General features: G+C 41.4%; 1 protein-coding gene and 1 long non-coding RNA gene across 28 annotated transcripts in view; one reads left to right on the top strand and one right to left on the bottom strand.

Moving 5' to 3' along the window:
• Positions 1-299: 299 nt before the first annotated feature.
• Positions 300-19181, top strand: part of LOC6493961 (longitudinals lacking protein, isoforms F/I/K/T) — a 65605-nt gene continuing 46723 nt past the window's right edge. For 20 of the 27 annotated variants that reach the window (XM_044715772.1, XM_044715783.1, XM_044715785.1 and 17 more), the window contains exons 1-5: positions 1966-2109; positions 11386-11785; positions 11852-12245; positions 12309-13016; positions 13081-13161. In XM_044715772.1, coding sequence (XP_044571707.1) covers positions 11612-11785; positions 11852-12245; positions 12309-13016; positions 13081-13161 — 1357 coding nt within the window. In that variant the 5' untranslated portion in view covers positions 1966-2109; positions 11386-11611. Of the gene's footprint in view, positions 809-1965; positions 2110-9988; positions 10489-10537; positions 11157-11385; positions 11786-11851; positions 12246-12308; positions 13017-13080; positions 13162-17866; positions 18057-18127; positions 18614-19181 lie in introns of those variants that run through there. The other 7 variants (XM_044715782.1, XM_014907006.3, XM_032455732.2 and 4 more) reach the window with 7 other exon arrangements.
• LOC116656275 lies at positions 589-1633 on the bottom strand. The gene is made up of 2 exons (XR_004311244.2): positions 1537-1633; positions 589-981 (listed from the first exon to the last, which is right to left on the bottom strand). It is a non-coding gene; the product is annotated as an uncharacterized LOC116656275 (long non-coding RNA).

Raw genomic sequence — 19181 nt, 5'->3', positions numbered from 1 at the left:
TTTCACTTAGCACGACTTCCTTTCGCCACAACCCTTTCCCGCTTCGCAGTTTCTTCTGCCAACGCTCTCTCTCTCTCACCCACAGCAGTTGCAAAAAGCAATCAACTGTATCGTCGCTCGCAGCCATCTCTCTCGCCCGTTCGCACTCACTTGTTCTAGGGCCCGAGCGATCTTCGGGCTTTCGAATGCAGCAGAAAGAACAACAAAAGCAGAAACTTCGTGTTTCTCACACAAGCACGCACACACATGCATGGTTTTTTGCTTTTTTTTTTTTTCGTTGACTTTTATTCTTTGCGCCTCGCGCTAAACTTTTTTGCAGCGATTTTTCAGAAACAAACGGCAACTCTCAGGAATAAAATCGTCGTTCGCTCCGTTCGTTACGTTTTCGTTTTCGTTGTTTCCACCATACAACAACAACTACAACTACAACCCACCCACCCACAGCGCAAAAAAAAAAAACAAAAACAAAACAAACAATTTTGTTAGTAATTTTAAGGCAGCGCGCATTACATAAATTACAGTGTGGAATATGAGAAATGAAACTAAATGTGAAACACTTGCCAGCCCGAAACAAAAACGACAAAAATATTGAGTCAAGTGGAGTGCAAAAATGCATAACTATAATTTATTGTAATTAAAAGTCCAACTGCAGAGAGACAAAATAGATAATAGCAGGTTTCACTGTGTGCGTGTGTGTGTGTGAGTGTGGGGCTGCTGCCGCCTCTCCTGCCGCTAGGGGACGACAGAGGGAGAAAAGGAAAAGCTTCTACGTGACCGAGTTGCAATGAAAACTCCACTGGAAAGCCAGGTGAGTACGTGATGTTATGTCCGGGACGGATCTGCGATGGGGCGAGAATTTATGTTTCGAGGGGCACTCCTAGAATTCCGAGTCTGTCTCCGCCGGAGATCAATTAGAACTGGTTAGAGTCGTATTTTTGGCGTGTAGAATTTCGCACAGGAATGTTAATTCCCAGCCGTGTGCTAAACCGTTAAAAATTAAGGTACATAATTTTACAAAATTAGAGAGTGTGAGTGTGAGTAAGAGTAAGAGTGTGGTGGGGAAAACGCCGTGTGCTGCGATGAAGTCATGCTGGAAGCCAAAAATAAATCAGCAGCGATCATAAAAGCGTTTGGAGAGTGCACAAAATAATTTGCGCTTTTTTTTTGTAGAAAATGCACTATAGCCCTCACGCTCGCACACCAGTGCAATGGTGCGGGTGGGAGGGAGCACCAGAGCGTCGGAGAGTGGGATAGCGGGTGAGCGGGAGAGAGCTTGCTCGGCAACGGTAGTTTTTACCATTCGGCCTATTCGGCTTTGGCGAACATTATGGCTTCGCCTGAGAAAAAAAAAATCGAGCAAGAAAAAGCAACAACAACTGCGAGTGATATTTTCGAACTCCACCACACAGAGAAAACAGAGTTGCCAACGTCGAGTTGTAGCATAATAAGTTTATGTTGAAAGTTTTCATGAATGGTTTCCAAACGATCGCAGGACTTGATGAAAGGGTTAGTTTATAATATTTTAATAACAATTACTTGAAATAAATTGCTTCCCCAATTGAGCTTTTCAATGGTCGATCTGGTCCCGGTAGCCAACCCTGGCTGGCAACTCTGAGCAGCAAGCATACAAAGCACAACACATACTGAGCAAAGCACCCGATGAAGAGGGAGAGACAAACAGACGACGTCAACTCGCACTCGCACTCACACTCTTTCGAACTCGCTCTTTTCTGTTTTCCGTTCGGCAGTCGCTGCTTCGCCGCCATCAATTTTTCGCTTCAGCGTGCGCTTTCCGTGCGCCATCCGTTCAGTCGTCAGTTTTTCTTCAGTGGCTCCGCGCGTCCGACATTTCTGTGGTGCGTCGCTGCTGCTGCTCTTTCTGCTTTGCTCTCCGCAGCAGGAAAGGAAAATACTACATACACATACACATCGACGTCCCAATACAGTAAAAATAAATTCAACTTTATTGCTTTTCCCCCCGTCGCGTTATCGTGTGTGTGTGTCTTGTATATGTATATATATATATATATATATGCCTTGGAAAAGCAACACCAAAAATTTGATATGTGCAAAGTTTGACGACTACGTGCTGCCTGTGATTCTATTTCGGTGTGTATATGAAAATTGATTTAAAAAAAAAAATGAACAAAAAAATAGTTAATCTCTAAAATAGTAAAATAGAAAAATAGTAATAATGTTTAAAAAAACGAACTGTACTTTGCAATTGTTATGTGTGTTTGTTGGTGTTTTTGCATATCGAATCAATATACACTTCCAGTGCTGCTCCTATCGATTTTTCTATGTGGAAAGCTCTCTGGGCATGAGCGAGAGGGAGAGTGCGGTGAGAGCTTTCCGCCACTTTCCCGCATCCGCATCGCCACAAAAATGCATCGGACGAAGTCAAATGACGAGCCATTTTTCATTAATTTCCACGCACGCACACACCGACACTGCCTCACTTTCCATGCAAATGAGGTCAAGTGTTGCAGTGGGGAAAATGCCTGGTACGAGTGCGTTACATAAGCTTTTTTTTATTCCCCACCACCCCCACCGCCCTCAAATTAACTGCTCAATGCTGGAGCGGAAAGCTCGGATGCAGGGGTAAACAAAGGCGCTTTAAAATTGTAACGGAAACAGTGTCGAAATATCATAATTTGCTTTCAACTCCTGTTCAAAAGCACGTTTTTCCCTTTGGACAGATTCCCCCCCAGAGTCTGTGGCCGCCATCTTGGTTTTTCCCCCCCAACAACGAGTCGCACATAAAATATTTTGTTCAATGCTGCTCTCGCTCGTTCGCTCTCTCCACTCTCCACACTCCCTCTCACTGTGGCCTGTTTGCTTTTCGTTTTATGTTTGTTCCGAGAAAAAAAGCGTGAAATTTTCTCTGCACTTTTCAAACACACATAGAGAGGCAAGAGAGAGTCGCCAAGTTGGCGCTCTGTCCTGCCTTCTCGCTCTGCCCTGCTTCGCTCGCTCGCTCTCTCACTCTTTCACACGCCCGCCACATATTTTTGTTTCCACTTTGTGCTACACTTCTACTTTGCTTTTTTTTTTGTCGTGTCTGCTCTAGACTCTAGACTCTAGAGCAGTGGTGGGCAAACTCTCATTTCCCATAACTCGCGAGCATAGGGCCAAAAATTCTGCTGCAGCGCTGCCGGCACACGCACAGTATGAGCGAGCTCGCTCCTCTCCGAAGCACTCTCATTAGCTTTCGTGAGAGGGCCAAAGTTGGCATTTTTCTCTCATTTCATTTCATTTGAGCGCCAAAAATATTCTGTTCTACCAATGAAAATGAATTTATTCGATGATCGGACCTCACTGGAGCACGACCATTGCGACAAAAAAATCACTGAGAAAAATGTTTCTTGAAATTTGGGAAGAAAAATTTTTCTTTATAGAAAATATGGATGGGGAAGCGCAATGCTTAATTTGTTTGTTGTTCGTTTTATATTTTCTTTTATATTCCTATTATTATTTTTTTTTATTATCTTTATTAATTTTATTATAGTTCGTATTTTTTCTTTTATTTTTGTATTATATTTTCATATTTTATTATTATAATTGTGTAAATTCATTATACAAGTCTGAAAAATACAAAAAGTACCTTATTTTGTGCAATATTTACAAAATTACCGATGAACGAATTAGTACACAAAGTTTTTCGCTCAGTGAATGGGTTGCTCTCTTTGTTTTTCGCTGCTTACGCACACAATCAAATGTTATAAATGTGTGCGTTTTGCCCACCACTGCTCTAGAGTCTAGAGCAGGGGTGCCCAAGCACTGCTTATGACAGAGCAAATTCCAATACCTATGCACAAAAGCACAAATACATACATATGAGCGATAGTTTTTTTTTTTTTTTCTATCGTATCACTGAAAAAAATTTTTGTAACATTTTCAACAGAAAAAAAAAAAAAAAATTTTTTCGGATAATTGAGAATTAATTTTAGGATTATAATTATTTTCAATATGCTCAATTATTTTTCGAATTTTTTTTACTGCGCTTCCATATCGGCTTGTGACGCAGATACTTTAGCATAGCATTTAATAAAATGCCTTTCCAAATTAATTTTTTTGTTTCCGCTTATTATTATATTACATATAATACATTGCTGCTCGCAAAGAAAATTTTCGACAAAGAAAAAATGCATCGTTCCACAGTCAACCATTCTGTCCAAAACCACAACAAGAAGTGATTTTTTGCAGTGAAAAGTTTTCGGCAATCCAACAACAAAATGCCAGAAAAGTGTTGAAACTGTTTAAGTGTTATTAAACTACGAAAAATTGTTATTGTAATTTGCCTTGCCTATACTGGGAGCAGCACACGTATATGATTTTGCTCTACCCATATGACAGAGCAATCCAACAACAAAGGAGGAACGAGAGCAATGGGACTGGGCATCCCTGGTCTAGAGACACGTTTACATTTTCATTTTTCATATTTTTCGTGTCTCTCGCGTAGAAATACGATTTCTGCTTTAATCTTTTGCATGCTGAGACATGTGTTGTTGGCGGGGTGGTGGGGGTGAGGTGATGGGCGAGCGACGTTGCCAAATTTCACCTGCAACTTTGAAAAGTTTCATTTGTTTACATTCTACGCACATGTGCAGAATAATAACAATAATAATGCGACGACGACGACGACAATAATAAAGAATCGCTGAAAAAAAAAAGCTTTTGCGCAACAAGTGTAGAAATCGGAAATAGAGGGAAAACGCAAAAGCCCAGAAACACGGTTCTTTTTCGAGTCTCCTCTTTGGCCGAAAAGTTTCTTGCTTTTGCTTTGTTTATTCTTTCGTTTTGTTTCTCTTCAAACACCTCTCCCGCCTCCCACTCGATGACCTTGCTAGTGTTTTCTGACCTACACACGCAGAATTATGGCCAAAAAATGTGGCACTTTTTTTTCTGCCATTCTTGTTATTAAAAAAATGGCAAAAATAAAAATATAATAATGAGCTAGGTGAGTGGGGCAGAGCTCTACTGTTATCATCGCTCCCCCTTTGTTCGACATTTATTTTTGTTAGTTTTTATTTACTTTTTCGCTTTGCCGCCTAGCCTGGCCTGGTCGGGCCCATTAGCGAAAAAGTTCATTGAACTTTTTTGTTTTCGGCTTGGCCTTTATTTTTCACTTTCACTTGAGATGGCGCGGGGAATTATTTAAGTGGAAGATATGGGCCAAGTTTTTTCAGTTTTCCCTAGAAAACGTAACAGAAAAGGGCAACCCTTTAAGGCCACCCTATCCACAAGTAGAAATCCCCGAAGTCGAGACACCAACACTCCAACACCTCACCACACACCAGCCCAGATACAGACATAACAAGCCCTTAACATTCACTTTAAATAGCTTTTCGAGAAAACAAGTTTTTGCGGTTGACGTTTCAGTTTCAGCTTCAGAATCAGCTTTGTTTTTGTATTTTTTTTTCGCTGCTTTAATGGCAAAAACGACATTTTCTGGGGCCACAAACCGAACAGAAAACAGAAACAGAACAGAACAGAAACCGGGCGGGCAGAAGCAGAAAAGCGAAGCGGAAAAGGAAAAGGCAAAAAAAAAAGAGCAAGAAAATGGAAAACGAATTTGGAAATACCCTTTGAATAATCAAATATTTAGAAATTATGGGTATAATGATGAAGATAATCATTATTTTAGATATAATATCTAGAATCCTAGTCCTCAAGATTAGATTCCAAATATAGAAACTTTGTAATTAACTAAATGATAGATATTTCCATCTTTCTTTTGCTTTTTAAGAAAGTTTTTTAAAGAATTTTAATTACTTGTATTTTTTTGACTGAAAATTACATACTTAAGCTATAATTTTACTTAAAACTACTCGTAATAAACCCTATTTTTCATTCAGATGCTTCTATTTATGGGATTTTATTTAAAAATCTTGGAATATAATTAATAATCATGTTAATTAATTAAAGATATAATAAATAATTTATTATTTTAAACACTGAGGCTAGTTTTTAAATAAAACTTATACTTTTTCTTGTAACTACCCATAGTAACTACTATTTTTTGAGGGTTTTTAATAAACTTTGAGGCATTATTGCCTCAGATGGTTCTATTTCATTTAAAAATGATGATATATAAGCCATATTTTTTATAAATATAATAAAACCCCAGTTTTTTAGGATAGATAAATTTATTAACTAAATAATTGATACCCTGTTTTGTAAGGGAGTTTTTAAAGAAAACTAATATTTATTAGCTACTGTTGGAAAAATAAAAAATGTTTCTATTTAATAGATTTCATTTAGAAATGATGAAATATATTCACTATTTTCGATGTAATAGAACCCTATTCCTCAAGTATAGAACTCTTTATAAATAATTTAAAAATGAATTATTTCAAACAACTATACCTTTTTAGTTAAGTTTTTCAAAAAAACGGTTTAATTTTTCCAAAAAACACTCGAAGAAAACCCCATTTTTTCGGGAGTTTCAAGCCACTTCCAAGTATCACTGCCTCAAATGGTCAGTGTCTGATGGCCAAACTTTCCTCAATCGCTTATGATACCCTGTATTTCAGCAAAGAAACAATCCGACAACCAGAAAGGGTGTAAAAATAAATAAATGAGCGACAGACGAGAGACGCCTACGTGGGTTTTCAGAGGTAGAGAGGTAGTATGACTAGGTAAGAGGAGAGGTGAGGTAGAGGCATGGGTGTTTTTGTGTCTGTTGCTATTCAGGGGGGCTGTTGCTGGTTGCTGGTGATGCCAGAAATGAAATTATTGAAAGTCAGTGGCGAGAGGAGGACCGAGCAGAGCCGAGTCGAGTTGAGTTTATTTTTACGACGTAAAATACACAAATTTGATGTCTGGCTGGCTGGTTGGGCTTCGAGTTGAAAAAAAAAGATTCCACTTTTATGCAAATGTTGTGGGGGAAGTTTTATATTTGGTTCTTGGCCTTCCCTCTCCTCCTCCTCCTCCACAGTTATATTTCCATTTTAAATGGCGATTTTTCTGGCAGCGATATGTGCCAGAAATGAAATGAAATGAGTTTCTCAAACTGGTTTTTCTGCCAGCGATCGGATCTCGGAATCTCTGATCTCGGATCTCTCCTAAAATCCAAAAAAAAAAAAAGAACAAGAAATTGTATTATAACCCGACTGACCACCCGCTCCTCCATTTTTTCGAAATGGCACAGTTCTTGTATTCTGCGGAAACCGGTTTTTCTTTTGACTTTTGCAAACAGAAGGGGCCCCAGAACAGAGAGAATTTTCACTCCCGCTGCTCCCCCGCCCTCTCTGGTTCTCCCTGTTCTTTATCCCTTTGGAGGCACTTCCTGTGCCTCGTCAGCCCCGAAGGGAGAAAAAGGACTCGACAGTTGTGATCCAACATCTGCCGGCAGGACAACAAAACCCTGCCTGTGGAGAGGGGGGATCAGTAGGTTTAGGGGATGATTGCAACCCCAAAAAAAAAAAAAGAATAAAATGAAACAGGACCCTCGTCCTCGCCCTCTTCCTCCTACTTAACTATTCTGGAAAACCGGTTACTACCGTCTGGCGCGTGCTTAGGGCTTGCATCCTTCATCCTTCATTAGTGTCCTTCCTGCAGCCCACTACCCCATCTGCCACTTGGCGGGAATTAATGAGTTCGGGGACTGGAAACTGTTCCAGGGGAGCAATTCGCCCTCCGAAGTGCGAAAAGTATCTTTTATTTCTGCACTATCAGGCGGTTGCCAAAACTAATCCACAGCTGAGTTTTTCGCTAACAACGTTTCTTAAAATGATTAATTTGAACGTAGTTTGATAGTAGATCTCAGCACAGTCACTATATCATCTTTTAGGGACTATATCATATGATCTATAGCATCTTGCCTATAAAGTGTGGAAGTTCTTATACTTCCAGGCTTTTTCCAGGGTGCTAAAAACATATTCCAGTTGAGTTTTTCGCTAACAACGTTCGTATTTTAATAATTTTGAACGTAGTTTGATAGTAGATCTCAATACAATCCTCATAAATCATGAAATAAAGCCATTATATCATTATAATTTATGATCTATAGCACCTTGCTTGTAATGTGTGGGAGTTCTTATACTTCCAGGTTGTTCCAGGGTGCTAAGAATAAAAATAAGTTGAGTTTTTCGCTAACAACGTTTCTTAAAATCATAATTTTGAACGTAGTTTGATAGTAGATCTCAATACAATCCTCATAAATCATACAAAATGGTATTATATCATCGTATCTATAGCATCTTGCTTATAAAGCGTGGAGGTTCTTTCACTTCCAGGCTATCCAAGATGCTAAAATTAAACTTCAGTTGAGTTTTTCGCTAACAACGTTTCTAAAAACAATAATTTTGAACGTAGTTTGATAGTAGATCTCAATACAAGATGTTATAAGAGGGATACTTACAGTACTTATAGTAGTATATGATATTTTGAGGTATTATATGATATATTATGATATTATATGTTATATTATGATATTTTATAATGATATTTTAATGGTATTTGATAATATAATATGATGTTTTAAGGTATTATATTATAATGTATGATATTTCATGATATTATATGGTACTATACGTTAGAATCATAGACTCCCTGATATTATAAGTCGCTATATGTTAGGATCATAGTCCTCCCAGGACACTCTCATCCTCCATCCCTCGTGCAACGGCAGTTAGAACAGTGTTTTGGATCAACACCTTGCCATACACTCCCCAATGCCGCTGCCAGATGATAGCCCAGTTGAGATTTTCGCTAACAATGCTCCTCGACATCTTATGGACATGGTTTGATAGTAGACCTCAACACAGTCACAGTAACAGTCTCTAATTAGTAATCACAAAGCACTCATTACTCCATATACCTCCCCCCTTCACCACCCCAGGGGCTATGGCTTGGGTACTGGTGGGAAAAATGAACCCCAAAGAAGTTGCCAACTGTACCTTTGGAACCAACTGTACTTTTCCGCACGCACACGAGAAACTCTCTTTTGGGCTGTCGGTCGGTCGGTCGGTCGGTCGGTCACAGGATCCCAATTCATAATCCTCCACCATCTGCGCAAAAATAAAACCTTGCAATGTGCAAAGAGCGCGAGAGAGAGATCCTTTTCCTCGCCCTGCACTTTTTTTTTTTTTTACCTACTACTGTTCTTTGTGTCTCTGTGTACGTGCGTACGTGCCAGTGTGTGCGTGAGCGCTCATCTACTAATATAAATCCCCTTTTGTGTCGCATTGGAGAGAGTGAGTGTGAGTGTTTGGAAAACCCCTCCAATGCATCATCATCATCGTTGGGGTAAGAGTTGTTGTTTTCTCGGCTTCCTTGGCTTCTCTATTTTGTGCGCATGCCTTGGTTTGCACCTTCCATGTGTGTGTATAACAGAACCGGAGCAGAGCATTAAAACTGATCCCTCTAAACGGTACTTGGAAGGATGGATGGAAGGAAGGGTCGCCCTGGGGGTTACACTCTCATATCTGGATCTAACTGTTAAGCTAGCTATTTCGTGGAAAGTAATTAGCAAAAGTTTCCCACTTCCCCCCTCCCGGCACTTTTCAAGGTTTTCCACTGCATTTTCTTAATTTTCGCCGAATTCCAGAGTTGCTACCTGTGTTTAGTGTGTATTTACCGTTATATTTGCTCTGCTCTTGGCACGATTGCGGCGCTGCTGCTGCATTTCTTTTTTGCTCTGGTGGCTCCTTTTCGCTGCCTCTGTCGCAGCTCTGCCGCCGCCTACCTGCCTCTGCCTACTTGGCAATTTCATAACGTGCCCCCAAAAGCGAGCGCGCTGTTCCTCTCTCACCATAGCTCCGTCTCCCTCTCGCTTTTCCTTTGCCTGCCATCGAGCAACTTCGTTTGCAGGGCGGGCGGCCATTGGTGAGAAAATCCTCACACAAAGCAAGAGCAAGAGAGAGCATCGAAATCGGCTCTCCCTCTGCCGACGTCGGCAGAAAGGCTATGTTACGGTTATCGTGGTCTGTTTTACGCTCATTTTTCGCAGCGAGAGCGAATGCACATAGGGCGGTTTGGGAAAAAACACCACTGCGAGCAGAGAAAAATCGGAAAATATCATTACCTGGCTCACGCTCTCTCTCTCTCTGTCAGTGTTCTGCTTGTGGCTCTCTCAACTAAACCGTCTTCGTCGCCTTCGTCCGCATCGTCGTTTCATTTCATTTCGTGCGCTTGGAGCTTTTGTTTGGTTTTCGTGCGTTGTTCGGCAGATCGCGAGAACGCGTGCGGTTTGCTGACTACACACAGCCACAATACAATACATTCACTGCTGATACTGCTACATACTAAACAGCACATCCAACGCCAGCGAACGGAGTCTCGACGCTAGAATAGAAATCCTTTCAGTGCTAGTGCTAATTTATTTACAAAAAAAAAAAAAATAAAATATACAAGAAAAAAAAAAAAAGTAAGTGCTGCGAAGTGTTTGAGTGGAGCATAATCGGCCGAACGAGGGCCGCAGATTGTGAAATAGTCCATATCTATGTACATACATACATATATTATTTGTTCATCACGAACTGCGTACGTACATGTGTGTGTGTGATTCTAATGAAAAACGTTCTATTTTTAACTGCACTACCACCACACACAATAAAAAATGGAAACGGGAATGTGTGGCGGCGATTGCTCCACACTTCAACTTTAAAAATTATCAGCTCGCTTATGTGTGTGTCGGATGAGAAGGGGGGGAAAACAGAAATCATAAATATTCGTCTGGTGGAGCAGCGTGTGTGTGTGTGTCTACTTGTAAAATTTTCCACAACGAAGAAAATACAAAAAAAAAATTCAACTCACACACACAAGCAAAGTGTGAGTGTATGCCTGCAGCGACGCCAACTGCGAACTTCCCCTCTTTATGTTTCATGCTTCGTTTTTTTTTGTTTTCGGTCGCACAGCGAAGCCTCTTCGTCGTTTATCGTATCCATCGATCTCCATTCGGGAAGCAGAAGTAGAAGCAGAAACAGCAACTGTAACACAAATCCGTTAGCTCTCCCATCGAGAGATTGTCAGAGAGAGGGAGCGAATGTGTGTTCCGTTGGAAAGAGCAAAGTTGAAAAATTAACAAAAAGCAGAACCAGAACTCGCTCGAAAAAAAAAAATAAAAAAAAACTGCATTCGCAATTGTGTTTGGGCGTCATAGAGGGCGCTTTTCTGTGCAAATTTGCATATTTCTGTGTATGTGTATGTGTGTGAGTGGAATGCAACAACAATAATAATCTTAAATTTCAAGTTGTCATGCTGGGGCGAGTGTGTGCGTGCGTGCAAAAGAGATGAGAGATATTGTTATTGCCGCCGCCGCGCTGAAATGAACATGAACTTGACCTTGGAACGATATAATATGCATTATTAAGAGTTTTTTTTTTTTATATTTTGTTTTAAAGCATTACTAATTTTGATTGTGTTTTCTTCCATTTACAGCATAACTGCTGACGCAAAGAACTAGAAGTGAAGAGAAGGCGGGCTCGTAGTTTTTGACCTTACTGTACCACCCACACCACCCCCCCCACATCAGCGAGTGAGAGGCGGACAAAAAAAAACAGATAACAAGAGAGGGAGGACAACCGTAGGGACGAGCCACGTCTAGGACGTGGGCCACCCAACCTCCACATCCAACCTCCCCCCACGCCCCCACCACACCCCAAAAATGGATGACGATCAGCAGTTCTGTCTGCGGTGGAACAACCACCAGAGCACACTGATCAGCGTGTTCGACACATTGCTGGAGAACGAGACTCTAGTCGATTGCACGCTAGCCGCCGAGGGCAAATTTCTCAAGGCCCACAAGGTGGTGTTATCAGCATGCAGTCCCTACTTTGCTGTAAGTATTCCTTCTACCTCTCACCTCCAAGGCCCTCTGATCTCTAAATGGTTGCTTTCGATACAGACCTTACTACAAGAACAGTACGACAAGCATCCCATCTTCATACTCAAGGATGTCAAGTACCAGGAGCTGCGCGCCATGATGGACTATATGTACCGCGGCGAGGTGAACATCTCGCAGGATCAGCTGGCCGCTCTGCTCAAGGCGGCCGAGTCGCTGCAGATCAAGGGTCTGTCGGATAACCGCACCGGCGGCGGTTCATCAGCCCCCAAGCCAGAGCAGCAGCAGCATCATCGCGGCAAGCTGGGCGGCGCCTACACACTGGAGCAGACCAAGCGCGCTCGCCTTGGCACCGCCAGTGGGATGGACGTCTCCGGGGATGTGTCGGGATCTCGCGAGGGCTCCTCGAGTCCGTCGCGACGTCGTCGAAAAGTCAGACGTCGTAGCATGGAGAATGGTAAGGATTTATTTCTTTCTTAAAAAATATAATAAAATTAAACAAATTTTTCTTGTATCTTAGATGTCCACGACAACTCCAACTCGTCCGTGTTGCAAGCCGCCTCGAATCAGTCACTCCTCCAGCAGACAGGCGCCGGTTTGGCCGTCTCCGCTCTGGTCAGCACCCAGTTGGCCAGCGGACCGTCCGCCGGTTCCAGCAGCCAAACCTCGTCGACCCAGCAGCAACAGCCATTGACCAGCACCAACGTTACCAAAAAGACTGAAAGCGCTAAACTAACATCCTCGACAGCCGCCGCCGCCCCAGCGACCGGATCAGCCACCGCATCAGCGGGTACTGCCGGCCAGCAGCAGCAGGGTCAGGGTCAGGCCCAGAATCCAAGCGATGCCATCAACACCGATAACGTACAAGCCCAGAGCCAAGGCGGCGCCCAAGGCGTCCAAGGCGATGACGAGGATATGGATTCGTCGAGCGGTGCTGTTAGTGGTGGATCTGTTCCCGCTACCGGTGGTGCTGCTGCCATTCATACTGGTGTGGTGGTGAAGCAGCTGGCCAGCGTCGTTGACAAGTCCTCGAATCACAAACAGAAGATCAAGGACAACAGCGTCTCGTCGGTGGGCTCCGAAATGGTGATTGAACCCAAGGCCGAATATGACGATGATGCGCACGACGAGAACGTTGAGGACTTGACACTGGACGAGGAGGATATGACAATGGAGGAGCTGGACCAGACGGCCGGCACCAGTCAGGGTGGCGAAGGATCTAGTCAGAGTAGGTTTCTCTTGATTTCTTTTTTTAAATTTTTATATTAATTATTATTAATTGTTTTTTGTAGCTTATGCAACATGGCAGCACGACAGATCTCAGGACGAACTCGGACTCATGGCACAGGACGCACAGCAACGGGATCCCCAAGGTGAGTGTTTGTTGCCTCTAAAAACTCGATAATATTGAGCTACGAACAAATGAAAAAGCAAAAAGTACAGCTTAGCTAGAGAAGTTAGACAGAAATCTGAAACAGATTAGCCTTCAAAAAAAAAATTAGAAAGAAAGTTTTCGAAGCAGCGAGCACGACAACAACAAGAAGTAGAATTTTTATTTTAAAATTAAAAAATATCAAATTCAAGGTCACAACTTCATTTTTTTACCTCACCAAGACCAATACATTCAAAACAGAGCTTAAATATCCCATTATATAATAAATATGCTTATTTTTTCCAAAAAAAAGTAATAATTTTTTAAATGAGAATCAAAGTCGTGCTCCGAAAAAAAGCTCTTAAACGTTGATAAAAAAAAATATAATTTTCAACAAGATAGCAGAAAAAAAAGCAAGCAACAAGAAAAAGTACAAATACAAACAATACCAAAAATAACAAGATCTGTGAGCGAGAGCCAAGTGCAGAGAAGAAAACAACTAAAAAGGAGAAAGAAAGAATGAAAGAAAGTAATGTTAGAAGAGCCGGACTTCCAAGGCTTTAAAATGCGATAATATGGTTGTCTTGTTCTCGGCGCCTGGGCTGCCGCAGCAGAGAGAAGAGAAAAGAAACAGAATATAAAATTAACCCGAACAAGAATAATTTGTGCAAGTTGAAAGTATTACTTAAACTCTTTCTTTACTTAATATGATTTTTTAAAAAACTAATAATTTTTTAATTACGACACACATAATTCGTACAACTAGTAATCTTTTTTTTTTGTACATATCAATTATTATTATTAATTTTTAACACACTTCCAAAACCAAAAAAAAAACACAAAAAGAAACATTACCAACCACCCACACCCACTCACACACAACATATAATTGCTATTATACCCCACCTACCCCTCACCAACGAAACAAAAAGAAATCAAACCCATATCCACCCCACCCCCACCACCTCTAACATACTCATTGTACCATTATCTATATATATATATGTATGATTCAATGTATGATCATTTGTTGTTGAATTCGTAATATGTTTTTACAATTGGTGTTTGATTAACTCTTGATTTGCCTTATTTACTTTGTATATATTATCGCATAGATCTACATCCCCACATTCTTAAGTTGCTCGCTCCCTCTCCCACTATCCTCCCACCTGACTCTCTCTCTCTCCCCACTCAGCCTCTCTCTCTTATGACATTAAGCCGCCAGCTGCAGAGCGAAAGATGCATTCACAGACTCAAGGCCAAACTAGCACTCACACTCTCACACTCACTACCAGACACACTGCGGCTTCTCACCCCAGGCAGTCGATTAGGAACTAATCAAAAGCAAAGAACTCAACTCCCCTCCCCCCTATCACTAAGTTAGTCTTAAGAGTGTGTTTACTTCCGAAAAGCGTGTGTGCCGATCTCTCTCCCCCTTCACTCTCTCTAAGCTGCTGTTTGTGTACATGTGTGCTCTCATCGTGTGTGTGTGTATGTGTACAGGGCTCTGGCTCCAAACCACCACCCCCTAAGAAGAAAGCTCTCTCTCTCTCTCTCTTAGTACAGTCGCGTCAAAAGTTTGGCCACACTTCCAGCAATTTTTGTTTAATGAGCGATCATTAACGGAATTATGTTTGTCGCATAACGTTTATTTTTGGCATTACCACCCACCACCACCACCCTCATTTCCCCATTTGCCACACACTCTTCCACACACTCACATTTATTTTTTACCGTTCCATTTCGATTGTCGTCCTCTTAGAACTCTCAGCGCGTGCTAATGTTTTTTTACACACAATTTTTTATTCTTTACAAACATGTATTATTACGAAATACGCATGCAGTTTTAAATTGTATTTTAGTACTATACCTATATATACATATATATTTTGCTTTATTTTGGTTGACGGGACTTTTTTTTTTCCATCTTTATTTTCCTTACAAATTTTGTTTATTAGTCTTAGAGCTAGTTCTTAAGCTTATTCGGTTGCGATTTGGCGATTTTTGAGCCAAAATTTCGGGCGCTCTTTTTCGTTCGCGACTTTCGGGTCTCTTAGTCTCCAAACCATTCCTGGCAAGGAGCTTCGTATTTGTGATAAAAAAAATAAAATAAAATCAAAAGTAAAGTGCAAAGTGAAAGCGAGATAAAGTCACCTGAGGAACGCCGAGGATCATCGCTTTGGATCATCAGCTGCCGCCGGAGGTCGAGTCGGTGCCAAGAACAAAGCACGTAGTCATCCCCAGGATGGCGAGGTACAGTCGCAGCTTTGGGCACTCTGACAAGACCACCCACCACCACCCACCCGTCTGTAGAACAACGATCTTCCAAAACGAGAGAGCAAAGGTGTTTCAGGTGAGTATGCTCCGCTCGACGGTATCGGTTGGGCGGAGTGCCGCACAAAATGAAGTAAATTTTGTATTTTAAGTTCATTTTTGTTTGATCCTCGACCGAATCCTTAATCCTTGAAAACTCCAACTCCCCCTCTCAACCCAAAAATCATCCCACATCTGCCACAAAAAAAAAATTCTTATTTTCAGCAAAAAATCAGGTAATGTTAAAAAAAAAGAGCAAAGCTTTAATGCTCAATAAAAAATAATGAAGCTATGTGGTCACTTTTCTCCTGAAAAGGACTCGAACCCTCGATCCGATGCGCCTCCTGGGTAAGCTATAGTGTAATGCACCAGTTTCTATTCTTTTTTCCATTTTATCTCTAAGTGTGTAAGCCTTGAACGCGACATTGTACATACACACACATACCTCTCAGTATATTTTTCTTAAAGTTTCATTTCTCGAAGTTGCTTGGAGCGTTGCCGAACAAAGAAAAAAAAACAAAATCCCAGAAATCAAGAAGAAAAGGGGGTTTTCCTAGTCTCCACAGTCATACAGTCTCCAATTTTGATGTTAGACTATGATTAAACGGTTTCTCGCTCATTAGCCAGGATAGAGGCAGACCTGTCGAAACATGATGCCTTGTTCTCTTTTGAATTTCCATAAAGCTCCTGATCCTGCTCCTCTCACTCCTCTCTCTGCAGGCCGCGCCCGCTTCCTAGTCTCCACAGTCTCCAATTTTGAAGTTAGACTAGGATTTAACGGTAGCCAGGAGAGAGGCAGACCTGTCGAAACATGATGTCTCATTCTCTTTTAATTTCCATAAAAATGCTCCTGTTCCTCTCCCTCTTCCTCTACAGGCCTTGCCCCGCTTCCTAGTCTCCACAGTGTCCACAGTACTGTCTCCAATTTTGATGGTAGTAGACTAGGATTTATCGGTTTCTCTCTCATTAGCCAGGAGAGAAGACCTGTCGAAACTTGATGTCTCATTCTCTTTTTAATTTCTATAAAGCTCCTCCTCTCTCTCTGCTGGCCTGGCCCCCTATCTATGCCCGTTCTGTTAATTGTTAATCAGCAGAAACAAAAATAAAAACAATAACAAGAAGAAGAGCGTTTGTTCGCTCGTTCAAGTTCAAGGTCGGCTAAAAAAAATAATAATGTGTTTCTATGTGTGCGATTGTGAGTTTTTTTTTTTGTTTTTTTTCTCTCTTCAATCAGCATTATTCACACGACGAATGAAGCAATAATATTAATGTCCATATCTCTGTGAATGTATCTCGATGGCTTTTGTTTCTTCTCGTTTTGCTATTTTTATACAAATTTGCACTGCATCCGTGTAAAACTCATGATGATGATGATGCCAGAGATGCTTTTTTTATGGTTGCATTAAGAATCTGGTTTTGGGGATTTTTTTTCGTTGGATATGGCATGGGAATTTCGTTCGTACAGTCGCAGAAAGTGGCACTACTAGATGAAAGCTTGTTTTTTGAGTTTTTTAGAGCTATTGGCCATTGGAATGTGAAATTCTGGTTAGATTTCTTTTTAAGTACTATAAAAAACCGCAATGAGATGGAGCTTTGAAGTGTTTCCATTTAAAATATGATGATGTTGGGAATTAAATGCGGTTTTGTATTATTTTTCCCTCAAAAATGTATCGGAATTGTGGTTTTTATGATTTATATTCCCCGACGCCACCCACCACCCACTGCCCTCCGCCCTTAGCCCCTATTCCTGGTTCTGGCCCTGTTGAAAGCTGTTTGCATGGCCTTGACCCAATTCACCGTACAATTGGCTCAAAGCACTGCCACAAACACACACCCACCGACACGCAGGAACAACAAACAAACACACCCACAGAAACACCCACAGACCAGCGAAAGATAATGTTTTTTTTTTCCTGAAATGTCAAAAGCTTTCCGATAAGCTCCCATCAACACGATTGACTTGCAGGAGGTCCTTGTGTCCCAATGTCCTTTGTGTGCTTGTATGTGTGTGCCTTAATTTAAACACTTTGTGTCCTTTTTGAGTAAATTTTAAGCTTTTTTTTTATATGTAGTGTTGGTATTCAGAGCTCTCCTCTCCTCCACATCATTCCCTAACGTATTCCGTAGTTGGTATTTGCTTTTAAGTGGTCTTGTGCCTTTCCTTTTGTCACTTTCTCTACTTTCTCCTTAAAAAAAAAAAAGACATTTCAACTTGCATTTAGAGAGTATTTTTAAGAGCTTTTTTGAAGGTTACGAGTTATTTTTTATTAAGAAAGTTCCTTATGGAGTTCCTAAAGAGATTTAAGAAATAGGGTATTTGGTTTTTCATTTGTTGTTGCTCTTATTTCTGACCCACGTTCCTTGAATTGAAACCATGATCCTCCTGGTTGCAGCCCCGTTGGTTCTGCCCCGCATCCAGGAGGTGTGCGGCGGCTTAAAGCGTTTGGCCAGAAGAAAGGTCCTTCCAACCGTCTCCGCCTCCGCCTCCTCCTCCTCTGCGACGACGACGACGGTCCGGCGCAAACGCAAGGTGGTGGCGGCCTCCACCTCGGCCACGTCCACGTCCTCGTCCCTGGCACGCAGGTAAACCTAGATGACGGGCTTCGTTTCGTCCTCTTGTCTGACACACCCAACCACCTTTCCGTTTTCTGCAGACTAGCAGCCAGCAGTGGTTCTGGAGGAGATGGCGCCACAGTGACGGGCTCGGCGGCCTCCACGCCAGCCATACCCAAGGCCAGGTCCAAGTCCAAAGCAACCCCATCGGCATCGTCGAGTAGTGCTCCGTATGTGTGCCAGACGTGCGGACGCAGCTACCAGGTCCTGGGCACCCTGACGCGCCACATGCGCAAGGAGTGCAACCAGCCGAAGAAGTACGTGTGCCGCATGTGCGGTCGCGGCTTCCACTACAATTTCAAGCTGCAAGACCACTACTACTATGTGCACAAGGGCGCCGTCAAGAGGGACTGATGATAGGACTCTCTTTCACTTTCCGTAGGATATAAGATGTATGCGATGTAAAAACGATCCACTCCACCACACCCCATCATCTACCACCCACACACCAACCAACCAACCACTGAACGAAACTAAAGTCTAACTATACACTTTCAAATCCACAATAAAGTTGGGCTAGAATTCCATTTTGTGTTCTTCTCAATCGGAGGAGGAGCAGGATCAGAAGGAGGAGGATAAGTGAAGGTTTCTGCTTTTGAGATGGCCAGGAGGTGGTTCTTTAGGGTCTGCTTGAGTAGCTAGAGAAGTGTTGCCAGCTATTTTGTTGAAAATATATTAGTAATACAACTACAAATAATAATATGATTAGTAAATTATTAACATTTTCAAAAGTACTAATCCCATTCCTTATAATTTCACTTCGTCTTCTCAGATATATTTCCCAATATTTTCTTCAATTTCTGTAGTTTTTGTATTTCAATTCCCAAAACTAAATACTTATTACTACAATTTATTCAAGTTCTTATTCGAAAATGTATTTGCATTTTTCAACAATTTTTCTAAAAAGTTGAATATTTTCAAAAATGTTTTTAAATTGTTTGAAAATGTGTTGCATTTTTTTTTAAATGTTGAATTTTTAAAATATTTTTTTATTTTAGCTTTTCAACCATTTGATTTTTTCGAAAAATTTTTTGGATAAAAAAAGTATTTGAATTTAACGAAAAAGTTTTTGAATCTTTCGAAAAGGTTTTTGGA

The sequence above is a fragment of the Drosophila ananassae genome, chromosome 3L (genome assembly GCF_017639315.1).
Source record: "Drosophila ananassae strain 14024-0371.13 chromosome 3L, ASM1763931v2, whole genome shotgun sequence".
Classification (NCBI taxonomy): domain Eukaryota; kingdom Metazoa; phylum Arthropoda; class Insecta; order Diptera; family Drosophilidae; genus Drosophila; species Drosophila ananassae.
This window is presented reverse-complemented; position numbering and strand designations above follow the sequence as displayed.